General features: G+C 44.2%; 1 protein-coding gene across 1 annotated transcript in view; it reads left to right on the top strand.

Annotated features, from left to right (window-relative positions):
* Nucleotides 1-12,441, top strand: part of CACNA1D (calcium voltage-gated channel subunit alpha1 D) — a 384,574-nt gene that overhangs the window by 309,623 nt on the left and 62,510 nt on the right. Inside the window, 4 exon segments of the mRNA XM_030205472.1 lie at nt 946-1,074; nt 6,484-6,549; nt 7,862-7,953; nt 10,137-10,296. Of these exon segments, the coding sequence (XP_030061332.1) occupies nt 946-1,074; nt 6,484-6,549; nt 7,862-7,953; nt 10,137-10,296 (447 nt within the window).

Here is a 12,441-nt window from a genome sequence, read left to right as displayed (position 1 = left end):
CATTAAGTTAACAGCCTGTGAGAGAAACAGATTCTTGTCTATTTTTTTGTTTACCTTATACTATCAAAGGAGCCTTTCTTTATTTTTAACTTGTGGTCTGGCTGTATTTGTGAAGGCTCCTTGGCCCATGCCCTCTCACACTATCACATATTGTGACAGACGTTGGAACTGTGCTTCCCAGAGTATAAGAAGGCAATCCATGAACCTCCATGGCTTTGGATCTTTTAGTCAGAGCCAGACAGGCAGGCTTATTTTTGTGTGTGTTTATACTGTACACTAGTGTTGTAGGCCAGAATGGAAAGGTTACTTACAATGATGACATTCTTAATTTCTTAATGCCAAAGCCCACAGAAAGTTCCCCAACCGTGGATCCTGCGGTAAGATCAGTAAAGTGATCAAAGTAGGGTTGTTTTCTACTTGAGTTCATTCTTGATACAATTCCCATTTCTCTTTGTCTTTTGCCATAATTCACCTGAAAGATGTGTGCAGTGATTTTCTAGTTCCTTTTAAAAGCAGGCTCATATATAAAACTGTAAATGAATCATGGAATTACTTACAGTATGAAGTGATGCAGCGTTACAGATAAAGCATCCACTTTTATTGAAACAATCCCAGGATTCATTTGCAGCATCATTCATAATGAAACATGCAAAGTGGTTTCATGCCCTTCAGGTACTGTTGTTGAAGAAGTGGAAATAGATTAGACAGTCCCACTGAGCAGTCTGAATCTTGGAAATGCATGCGCCTTGTGTACAGATTTTCAGCATGTAAATTTTCTTTTATGCTATGCTTTTTTAATGAGTGCATCTAACCATGGAAAAGGCTTTGGAAAAACCCTCTCCTTGCTTGCTTCTTTCTCCCTTGCATTTGCTGTGAATTTGTTTTCTGACTTGTTTAGTATGTTCTGCTGTTCATTTGGTTTTACTTCTGCACGGCATCCTTCAGAGCTCTGAAGACAGCGCTAGGATCTCCATTACTTTTTTCCGTCTTTTCCGGGTGATGCGATTGGTTAAACTTCTGAGCAGGGGAGAAGGGATTCGGACACTATTATGGACCTTTATTAAGTCTTTCCAGGTAAGCAACCATCATATTTCATTGTTTAGAGCAACACGGTCAATGGCTTAAATCTTGGTTGAATTTTTGCATGGAATGTATTGATTTTTCTGTAACAGAATACTCATAGAATACAATATCATGGTAGCTTCATTGAATATATCAACATAAAAATGCTAGGAATATATTTCTTTTGACACTTGAATTATAGAACATCATAAGGTTGATATTCAGCCGTTGGTTCGCAGCGTTGTGCTGACCGCCGCCAGTGTTATACCTGGAAATTCAGGGGTCCTTTTATGAAGCTGCAGCAAAAGGTGGGTGCCGGTGTTGATGCGTGTTTTTGATGCACTCTGAGGCCCCCTTTTACCACAGCAGGTAAAAGGTTTCCTTTTTCATAAAGAAATGGCCTACGTGGCCATTTCGACCAACACCCATTAAGGAGCTAGTAAAGGCTCTCGCGCTAACCCGGCGGTAACTGGGCAGCATGTGGCACTGCCTGATTACCGCTAAGTACACACCGGCACTACAAAAATTGAGGGTTTTTTTTTTCTAAAGATTAGCTTGAGTTATCTGCAGCAGGGCCCATTTTATTTCTGTGGGCCCTGTTATAGATTACTCGAGCTAATCTTTAGTAAAAGACCTCCTGAAATATTTTCACAGCGCCAGAAATGGTGCACGCTGAGGGAGGGAACTACCATCGGGCTGTTGAAGTAGCCCGGTGGTACTTCCCTTTTAGCGAGCGGTAAGCCTGCATTGGGCTTATCGCCGCTTCGTAAAAGGACCCTTCAGTGATGGGCCCTCTCCAGCGTTGCGTTTTCTGGGTTTACGGAGCCAGCTAAACCATAGCCGGTTAATTGTGATGTTCAGCACTTAATTGACTATGGCGAACTGCATAAAGATAGGCCTGACTTTTACGTGGCCCTAATTATGCAGTTACCTTGGCAGGTTAAGTGCTGAATATCAACACCTAACTGGCCAAGTGCTGACTTTGCCCCTGGAATGCCCCCAATATAGCTGGTTTTGAGTTAGACGTTAACAACATTTTGAGCCCTGTTTACTGAGCCATTCTAATTATAGCATGCGCTAAAAATGCTACTGCACCTTAGTAAACAGACACTAACCAGTTAAATGCCACTGAAAATGAGTGGTTAGGCCCGAACAAACAATTTTAACCGGCCAACAAATTTGTTAACATAAACTCTGTGTTGAACCAGAGGCCGAGCAACTGTGCAAAAACGTCTTTTATTAAGTGATGAGAGATAGGGCAGAACAAGTTCATAAGAACATAATAGCATAAGCACAAGCACTGCCATACTCCTCCTTTTCTTCGGTCCTCTCAACAACATCTCTTAGTTATCGCCTCCTTCCAGCAATTTTACTTAGGGGTCAATATTCAAAAGAGTTTAACCGAGCAGAAGAGGCTCCTTCCTGGTTAAACCCCACTGAGCTGGCCATTTCTGGACATTCAGCGGCACTTAATTGGATAGAGCATTTTTAAGTTCTTCTTGTGTTCCTCCTTACTTTATTCCTCTTTTGTATAAGATTGTATCCTCTCCTATCCCATCTTTCCCTGTGTGTGAACCTTGTATTTTAACTGTCAATTGGTCAGTTTCCTTCCCCTCTCCCATTTTTTTGAAACTTGTAAACTGCATAGCTTCTTCTGTGATGTAGGTAGTATATCAAATACAATTGAACCTTGAACCTACACATGTAAATCGCACCTCCACCCATGTCCCCAAAACATGCCTACACTAAACATTCACATTTCTTTTATGATTGGAGTAATTTTATAAGAGGCATTATCTGATGCCCTCTGGGCACCTAATTATAGGCACCCAGTTAAATAGAATTGCCTTCCATATGGATGTGTTGGCAAAATACATATGGAAATGACTTTATAATGTTACCCTCATAGAACATAATTCTATACCTGTGCACCTATAATTAGGTGAATAGAGGGTGCCTGGTAGGATTCTATTTTATAAAGGAATAGGGGACTATTCTGTTTTATAGAATACTAGTATAACAGCAAAAATGTGCATAATTTGGCGTAAATGTGAGCACCTAAGATAAGCGTGTAACTTATAACATTCTGTAAGTCACGTGCTACTAGTGCCTCGCCCATTGCTCTGCACAGATGCTGCTCCAGTGTATGCTCACCTGAAACCTATGCGTTTTGTAAGATATTCAAGGTTACAGAATAGCATGTAGGTAGAAGATTGACATTTATGCATGTATGTACACACATATGATGATGTTCTATGTAATAATGTCTATTTATAGAACTATTCTCCTAGTTCCTTTGAAAACCGGCAGCTTAAAGAGTTATAGATATAGGGGAGAATTCTATAAACACGCTCAAAGTAGGCACTGGAAAAGATCAGTGCTAAGCCATTTTCAATGAAGGGCACACCCCAGTTTTTAAAATAGCACTTAGCGCCAGTTCCCATGCCCACTTCTGGTTACCAGATTTATGTCTGCTGAAACCTAGTGTAAATCCCAGAGTCCAAGTTGGGTGAAGAAGCCCAATATTCTATGACACTGCATCCAACTTTATGGAACACTTTGGCGTTTTACTTTCACTGACAGCATTTCATTGGAGCTACAGCTTTATCGTCGGTGGGGAACCATACACTAGACCTGGCATCTGTTTCCACGGAGTCCCCCACCTTGATTTTACACTCGGACCCCTGAGGCAAGCGTTGTGTACGCCGAAGCATGGCCCGTGTCAGGTCACATACCAATAAAGGACTCCTGCTGTTCCAGTCTTGAAGGCCCAGTTGGGCTTTTTTTCTGTTTGCTTATTTGTGTATACTGTTTTACCCAGTGGCGTAGCTACGTGGGGCCATGGGGGCCTGGGGCCCCGTAGATTTGGCCCTGGACCCCATGCCGACGACCCTCTCGACCCCCCCTCCCTCCGCCAACCCGCCGTCGCCGTCAGACTCAGAAACAGAATGAAGCCTTGCGCCGGAAGAAGAGGACCTCGGCTGGTGGAGGTTGGGGTCCCCCCCCCCAGCAAAGGTAGGTGACGGCGGCGGGGGAGGGTTGGCGGCAGGAGGGGGAGTCGAGAGGGTTGGCGGCGGGAGGGGAGGGGGGTCAAAGTTGTTGGTTGCGGCGGGGGGCGGCTAAAATGTGCCCCCTCACCTCGGGCTCTGGACCCCTCTCCCACCGAAGTCTGGCTACGCCCCTGGTTTTACCCTCTCTGATTGCCTCACACCCATATTCCTCCCATGGCCACATCTCCTTTTGGGTTGCATGCTCTTGGATTTAGGCACCCAGGCTATAGAATAGCGTTCTGCCAGATGCATGCGCAATTCCTAATTGATGCTATTAACATCAATAATTGGTTGTTATTTTCCAGTTATCTATGGTCAACAGCTCGTTAGCCAATTAAGTTGCTTTCATATCAGAAGCATGCCCAAATTTGGGCACTCAAATCTGGGTGTCATATATAGAATTCAGTAGATAATTCATTTTGAATATTGATTCCATATTGTCAGAGAATATGGAAGAGGATTGCTTATGGTCATTGCGCTCTCTTTTGAAATGTTTCAACAATCTGTGTAGTCAAGTATGATGTTTGAGAAATGTTAATGTTACATAAATAGAGCAGCTGGAGTAGTAGGGAAGGGATGTAGGCCAACCAAGCAACAGGTCTCCAGAGGTTGATTGCAGTTTGAAATATTTATTGAGAAACCAGATATCATAGACCCGACACGGTCTGTGTCTAGAGAAATAAAATTCCCTGCCTCAGGAGTCGGATATCTAGAACATATACACAGATACACAATTACAAATAAATTTTAAAAAATCACGAAAAATACTACCAATTATATAATACATAAAATATGTGATTAAAACTATGAATGAATAAAAATATACTACATAAAGGGAGATGAAACTCTATAACAACAATTACCAAAATTATAAAATATCTTTCTTATTTATTTATTTATTGCATTGTACCCCCACATTATCCCACCTATTTGCAGGCTCAATGTGGCTTACAGAGTGTTGTTATGACATAGTCATGACAGATACAATCAGTAATAATCAGAAGATGTATGAGGGAGTAGAGAAGTAAGTGTTAGATAGGGTGGTTTAAGAGGTGTATTTTAATACTTGAGTGGGATGGGTAGTGAATTGAGTTGTTAAGGGTTCTTTTTGTAGGCTTTGTTGAAGAGATGTGTCTTCAAAGATTTGCGGAAGTTGGTTAGATTGTCCATGGGTTTCAAGGCTGTGGGTAGTGCGTTCCATAGCTGTGTACTTCTGTACGAGAAGGTAGTGGCATATGCCTGCTTATATTTAAGTCCTTTACAGCTGGGGAAGTTCAGGTTGAGGAATTTGCGGGCTGATCTTTTGGCATTTCTGGGTGGCAGGTCCACTAGGTTTAACATGTAGAGTGGGGCATCTGCGTGTATGATTTTGTGTACGGTCGTACAGATCTTTCCTTGCTTTGGGCCCCTATTACCAAGCTGCGTCAAAAGGGGGCCTGCGCTGGCATCGGTGTGTAAAAGGGAAGTCTCTCTTTCCTGCAGGAAATGGCTGTGTGGCAAGTAAAGCACTTGCTGCGTGGCTATTTCGGGGGGGGGGGGGGAGCCCTTACCACCACCCATTGAGGTGGCGGTAAGAGCTCCCGCACTAACCCAGCAGTAATTGGGCAGCATGTGGCACTGCCCGATTACCACCAGGTATGATGGCGCCAGGGGCGTAGCTAGGCGGGGCCACAGGGGCATGGGCCCCCACAGATTTAGCCATGGCCCCCCTGCTTTCACCCTCCCCTCCCCCGTCGCCGACCCTCCCCCACCACATTCGATCCCCCCTCCCGCTGCCGCCAACCCTCCCCTGCCGCCACCGTCAGGTACCTTTGCTGGCGGAGGTCCCCAACCCCTGCCAGCTGAAGTCCTCTTCAGCGCCACTCCGGCGCGATGCTGATCTGGATTCTGTTTCTGTAGGAACGTGCAAGACGTCAGGACTCACAGAAACAGAATCCAGATCAGCAAACGTGCCGGACTTGGAGACCGGTGCTGAAAGGGACTTTGGCTGGTAGGGGTTGGGGACCCGTGCCAGCAAAGAGGGTTGGTGGTGGGAGGGGGGGTCGAAAGGGACCGGGAAGGGGTGGTAGCACTGGGGGGGGGGGGTCAAAAGTGGCAGGGGGGGCGGTGGCACTGGGGGGGGGGGGCTAAAATGTGCCCCCTCACCTCGGGCTCTGGCCCCCCTTCCACCGGTCTGGCTACGCCCCTGGATGGTGCTCTAGGGGTGGGAAGTGCATTCGGGCTGCTGCGGTAGCCTGGCGGTACTTCCTGTTTAGCTTAGTGAAAGGGACCCTTTGTCAAGTGTTAATGTTATATAAGTATCCTTACATGTCTAGCATTTGCATAACTGTATTGACTGGATTTATAAAAACAGCATTGTTTCATTTTTTAGGCTCTGCCATATGTCGCTCTGCTGATAGCTATGTTGTTTTTCATCTACGCTGTTATTGGAATGCAGGTAAGTATTCCAAGATAATAAAAATAATTGAATATGGGAAACTGAAAAATATCATTATATTAGCTAATTAATTTGACTGTGGCTAGCTACACTTGTCATTCAGTCCAAGGGCTCTGTTTACTAAGCCCTGCTGTCGGTGTGCTAACGCTTTTAGCTTGTGCTAAAAATTAGCACATGCCAACACTAGAGACACCCATAAGCAGTGGCGTAGCTACGTGGGGCCACAGGGGCCTGGGCCCCCGTAGATTTGTCCCTGGACCCCACTGCCGACAACCCTCTTGACCCCCCTCCCGCTGCCAACCCGCCATCGGCTACCTTTGCTGGCGGGGACCCCAACCCCCACCAGCCGAGGTCCTTTTCTGGCGCAAGGCTTCATTCTGTTTCTGTGAGTCTGATGTCCTGCAGGTTGGCGGCGAGAGGGGGGGTCGAGACTCTCAGCAGAGTCGTCGGCAGGGGGGGCTCAAAGTTGTTGGTGGTGGCGTTGGCGGCAGGGGGGGTTGGCAATGGCAGAGGGGGGGTCAGTGGCGCCGCGGTGTCTAAAATGTGCCCCCTCACCTCGGGCTCTGGACCCCCCCTCCCGCCGAAGTCTGGCTACGCCCCTGCCCATAGGCTAAGGGGGGAAGATGCAATGAGACCCTGTGCTAAAATAGCACAACTTGTAAAATAACCCATCATATGGTAACCTAGGGCCCTGTTTAATAAGCCGTGCTGCAGGTGTGCTAGCATTTTTAGCACACATTAAAAATTAGCGCACGCTAATGCTAGAGACACCCATGTATTCCCTAGCACATCTTAATTAACAGGGTCCTATGTTGATAACTCCCCACCCCCCCCAAGTCTTAAATTTTTAGATTGAAAACTACCCAAAGAAAGTTGAAATTGTTTTGATTATGGTGAAAAACATGAATAAAAGATAGCATGATTACAATTATGTATCTTGTAAGCTACTAAAATAGGTTTTTACTGTCACATTACAAATGGTATTTAACATTGAGAACCCCAAAATAATATGGGTGAACTATTGAAGCAGCAAGTTATTAGCATAACATCAACAGCAAACCATGTTACCATGACTTATCTGTAGAATGCAATGCTGTAATATATAGATTATATAAATGCTGCCAGTATATTTTTGAAGCCATATCTGAATATGATTTTAGAAGCAATTATTTCACCTATGACGTTTGCAATTGATCTGTTATCTGGATGGTTTCATCTTCTTTTAACTCTGAGACCTTCATTTAAACTAAAATTTACCAAGAGATTTGCAGGACAGAATTAACATGATATTCTGCAAACTTATGTTTTGTAGGTTTTTGGTAAAGTTGCTTTGAAAGACAACACCCCAATTAACAGAAACAACAATTTCCAGACTTTTTTCCAAGCTGTGCTTCTTCTCTTCAGGTAGGTTTAAGTTTTAGTTTCTTAATTTATGATTTACCCCCCCCCCCCCCCTTTTTGAAGCACAAAATGAGGCGGTTTACATATGACTGTTCAGGTACTTGCACTGTCCCTGGTGGGCTCACAATCTTAAGTGACTTGCCCATGGTCACATGGTGCTGCAGAGGGAGTTGAACCTGGTCCCCCACGTTCACAACCCACTGCACTAACCACTAGGCCACTCCAGATAGGTATTTAAAAAGGATTTTTCATGACACTTGACCCATAGTTGTTTGGAAATGACTTCCTGTAAATTCCTAATAATACATAAAATAACAGAACTGGAGTTGATATTCAGCTGGTGTTAACTGGGAAGGCGTAGCCCCTCCCCTGTCTTCTCAACTCCCACTGACAGGGTCCAGACATAGGGAGCAATTTTCAAAAGGTTGCCTACTGATAGATGACAGGATGATGCACGCTGAAGGTAGATTCTAAATTTGACGCCTAAAAAATCGGTACCGAAAAAAGTGCTGTTCTATAAGGAGCACTTAAAACGGTTCTTTTACGAAGCTGCAGCAAAAGGGGGCTTTGCTGGCGTCGATGTGTGTTTTTGACATGCGCTGAGGCCCCCTTTTACCATAGGGAGTAAAAGTCAGGTCTTCATTTTTTTTCAAGAAATGACCGTGTTTCAAGTGAAGCACTTGCCGTGCAGCCATTTGGGGGGGGGGGGGGGGGGGGGAAGCATTTACCACCACCCATTGAGGTGGTGGTGGAGGAGTGGCCTAGTGGTTAGAGCACAAGTCTTGCAATCCAGAGGTGGCCAGTTCAAATCCCACTGCTGCTCCTTGTGATCTTGGGCAAGTCACTTAATCCTCCATTGCCTCAGGTACAAACTTAGATTGTGAGCCCTCCTGGGACAGAGAAATATCCAGTGTACCTGAATGTAACTCACCTTGAGCTACTACTGAAAAAGGTGTGAGCCAAATCAAAATAAATAAATAAATACAAAATTTGAAATATTTTTGCAGCATCAGAAATGGCACGTGCTGGGGGAGGCAACTACTGCCGGGCAGCTGTGGTAGCCCAGTGGTACTTCCCTTTTAGCAAGTCGTAAGCCCATATTGGGCTTACCGCCGCTTTGTAAAAGTTGCGGTTTATAGAATAGCACTTATGCCCGGGACTTGCGCCTAACTTTAGGCCCAGTCATTTGCACCAACCAAAATGTGGTGCAAATATATGTATCCCCATTATTGTTTAACATTGAATGTAAATGCTGGGAATGCCCCTCTTCCGTCCATGACCCTCCCATTTTCGTGCCCCCCTTTTTTTTTACTCGTGGTTAAAATTTAATTAAATCTAATTAGTGGCAATAATTGCTTGTTAAAAAGCCAATTATTGGCACTAATTGGCTAATTATTCAATTACATTGTGCATGCAAATTGGGTGTGCACCCAAATTTGCAAGTGCAACTTTCGGCGACTTATAAAATTAGGGGGTAAGCGCTGATTCAATATCGTCAATTGTGCGTGCAATTACTATTACAAAATACTAGCATAAGATCTGCAGTATGCGCCCAACTTTAGATATGAGCACTTATGCTAAATGCTCGCACCTAACTGCAGGTGGTTAGGCGCATAGCTGATAGTATTTTATAACCCATGTGCATAAGTGCTAGGCACACGCCCAACCTGCCGTGCCCCTATTCTATAACAATGAACCTGCTATACAGTGCAGGTTATTTTCCCCGTGGTTTCGTAGCATAAGTACAACAATCGTTTCACAGCTGTTGAGTAGAGATGCTCCGTTCATGGTTTCCATCCTCTTGCCTTTTAGGAATCCATAATATTTATCCCACCTCTTTTTGAATTCTGGCACTGTTCTTGCCTGAAAAGCTACAAAAAAAATATTTGCAACACCAATATACCAATCAATCCCTATTTTTTTTTTGATTGTAGGAAAATAACCAATTGCTTCAAAAACGAGCACCGAAAATTCCAAACTATAAATTCCAAAAATCAGAAACCCTTACTATATTTATAAACTGCCTTCCTTGAATGATTTCAACCCAAAGCAATTTAAGATGAAAAGGTTTTGACACTGTAAAATTATAAAAGCATCCTATATTTCTGAAAATTTTAGCAGATTAATTACATCAGAGGTGAATGATATAACTTTTCTGGGGTCCTGTTTTATTCACATTGTAAAAGATGTGCAACAGGAGAAGCCTGGCAGGATATCATGCTGGCCTGTCTACCTGGAAAGCGCTGTGATCCTGAATCCGATTCCCATCCGGGGGAAGAGTACACCTGTGGAAGCAACTTTGCCATTGTTTATTTCATCACCTTTTACATGCTTTGTGCATTTTTGGTAAGTGATTGTTGCCTTTCATTTTAGATTGTATATATGCTTGGGCCATGAAGGACCTTACCTCTGGATTCTATAAAGGGTGGCCAAATATCTACGCCCAAATTTGGGCATGATCCGGAGACGCACGTGCAACCTAATTGATTAACAAGCCAATTAACACCAATAATTAGATGCTAATTATTGATGTTAATTGGTACCAGTTAGAGGTTGTGCATTCAACTGGCTACGTGCTATAAGCCTGGACACCCAAATCCTATAGCATGCAACCCACAAGGAAGCATGGCCATGGGAGAGGCATGGGCGGGTCGGGGAATTTTCATAAAATGCGTGCAGTGTTATAGAACTCCGGGGATCCATGTCCAACTTGCTCGCCAGGATTTATATAAGTCTTCATTCCCAAAGTTGGGTGTGGGAATCCCTGCTAGGCATCCATTCTATAAAGAGTGTTCATCCCGGAGTGCCCTTTATAGAATAATGCTGAACGCTAAATTTTCCTGGCACCTATTTTTTTCAGCAACATTTACTGAATCCGGCCCTTAGGACCCTATCTTGTGCGGATTTCATAAAGGCCAACAGTCACCCTCCAATATACCCCCCAAAAATTAAATGTGATAGACCATCAAAAAATGGGAACATATACTGCATGAAGTTTTCACACTCCACTATATTCTCCACTATGTTCTCATCATCAGTCCAACGTGTATTTTTATGTACAAATTTAAACCACAGTAGAATAAAAAAAAATACTTTTTATTTGTCAATTTTCATCAAAATTCTCTTTTGTTATCAGAAGATGGATGAGCACTGAGAATTGCCTGATGCAAGTCCTTTTTGTGGGGGAGAGAGGGAGACAAATGGGACAAAGCTCAAATTTTTGGCTTCCACTGAAAACACATGGTCATTTTCAGCTGAAACCAAAAAGATGGCCAAAAATTATAATAACCTTTTTTGACTGCTGTATGTATTTATGATATGTTTTATTTTGGATATATTTTTATTATGTTGTTTTGTACTCCACTCTGGATAAGTGCAGATTATAAATTTTAATAAATGAATTGAAATTAATCTAGCCCCATATGTGCACTTAAAGTTATAGTTATACTGCCTTGGGTAAGTATACAGTTACGCGCATAAATGACAGTAGCATGCCTAATCACACTTCTGTAATTATGTGCTAAAATGCCTTAAGGCATAATAGTTAGGGTGGTGTTCTCAGGGGCATGGACGTGTCATATGTGGGGCCGACATTTACATGGACTAGTTACAGAATATTGAAAGTTACATGAGTAAATGCTGCATTTAGGTGTGGCCATATACACTAGCCATAAACCTGGTCTAAATGAGCGTGCCTATATTTAGTAGCATACAATAGTATTCCATAAATGTTCTTGTAGAATAGGCTTACCACCACTGTTCCCTCTAAGCTGAATGGGAGTCCCTCAGCTGCACTGCTACCAGTAGGAGGTGGTGCTTCAATATTGTCTTTTCAATCTCTAGGAACAGGCAGGTTCCCCGAGTCCTGCAGAATTTGCCTGTCCCTCATTATTGAAAATGTGATAGTGAAACAGCACCCCTCACTGGCAGGACTTTAGGAAGAGGACTCCCACTCAGCATAGAGGGAACAGTGCTCACCACCCTCTCAAATCAGTGGTGTAGCTACATGGGGCCACGGGGGCCTGGGTCCCCCTAAAACAAATTTCCTATGGGCCCCTGGTTTTGCTGGTGGGGGTCCCAACCCCCACCAGCTGAAGCGTTGTCCAGCACCAGTCTCTGGTGCCGCCGCATTGCCTGCCCTGCTCTGTCTTCCACTCAAGTCCAGCACGCTCCTTTTAGTGAAACTGAGCATGCTCAATTTCACTAAAAGGAGCATGCAGGACGTGAGGGGAAAACAGAGCAGGACAGGCAATGTGGCAGTGCCAGAGACCGGCACTAGACAACACTTCAACTGGTGGGGGTTGAGGACCCCCGCCAGCCAAGGTATTTCGTGTAGCAGTGGGTGGGAAGCAGCAGGGCGGCGAGGGGGGAGCAGCAGGGCAGCAGACCAAAATGTGCCCCACCACCTCAGGCTCTGGCCCTCTCCCACTGTGAGATCTGGCTACGCCCCTGTCTCAAATATGGTGCTTAAATGTCGATGCCCTATTATAC

The sequence above is a fragment of the Microcaecilia unicolor genome, chromosome 6 (assembly GCF_901765095.1).
Source record: "Microcaecilia unicolor chromosome 6, aMicUni1.1, whole genome shotgun sequence".
Taxonomy (NCBI): Eukaryota; Metazoa; Chordata; class Amphibia; order Gymnophiona; family Siphonopidae; genus Microcaecilia; species Microcaecilia unicolor.
Note: the sequence above shows the minus strand (reverse complement) of the source record. Positions and strands in the feature narration are given on the sequence as shown.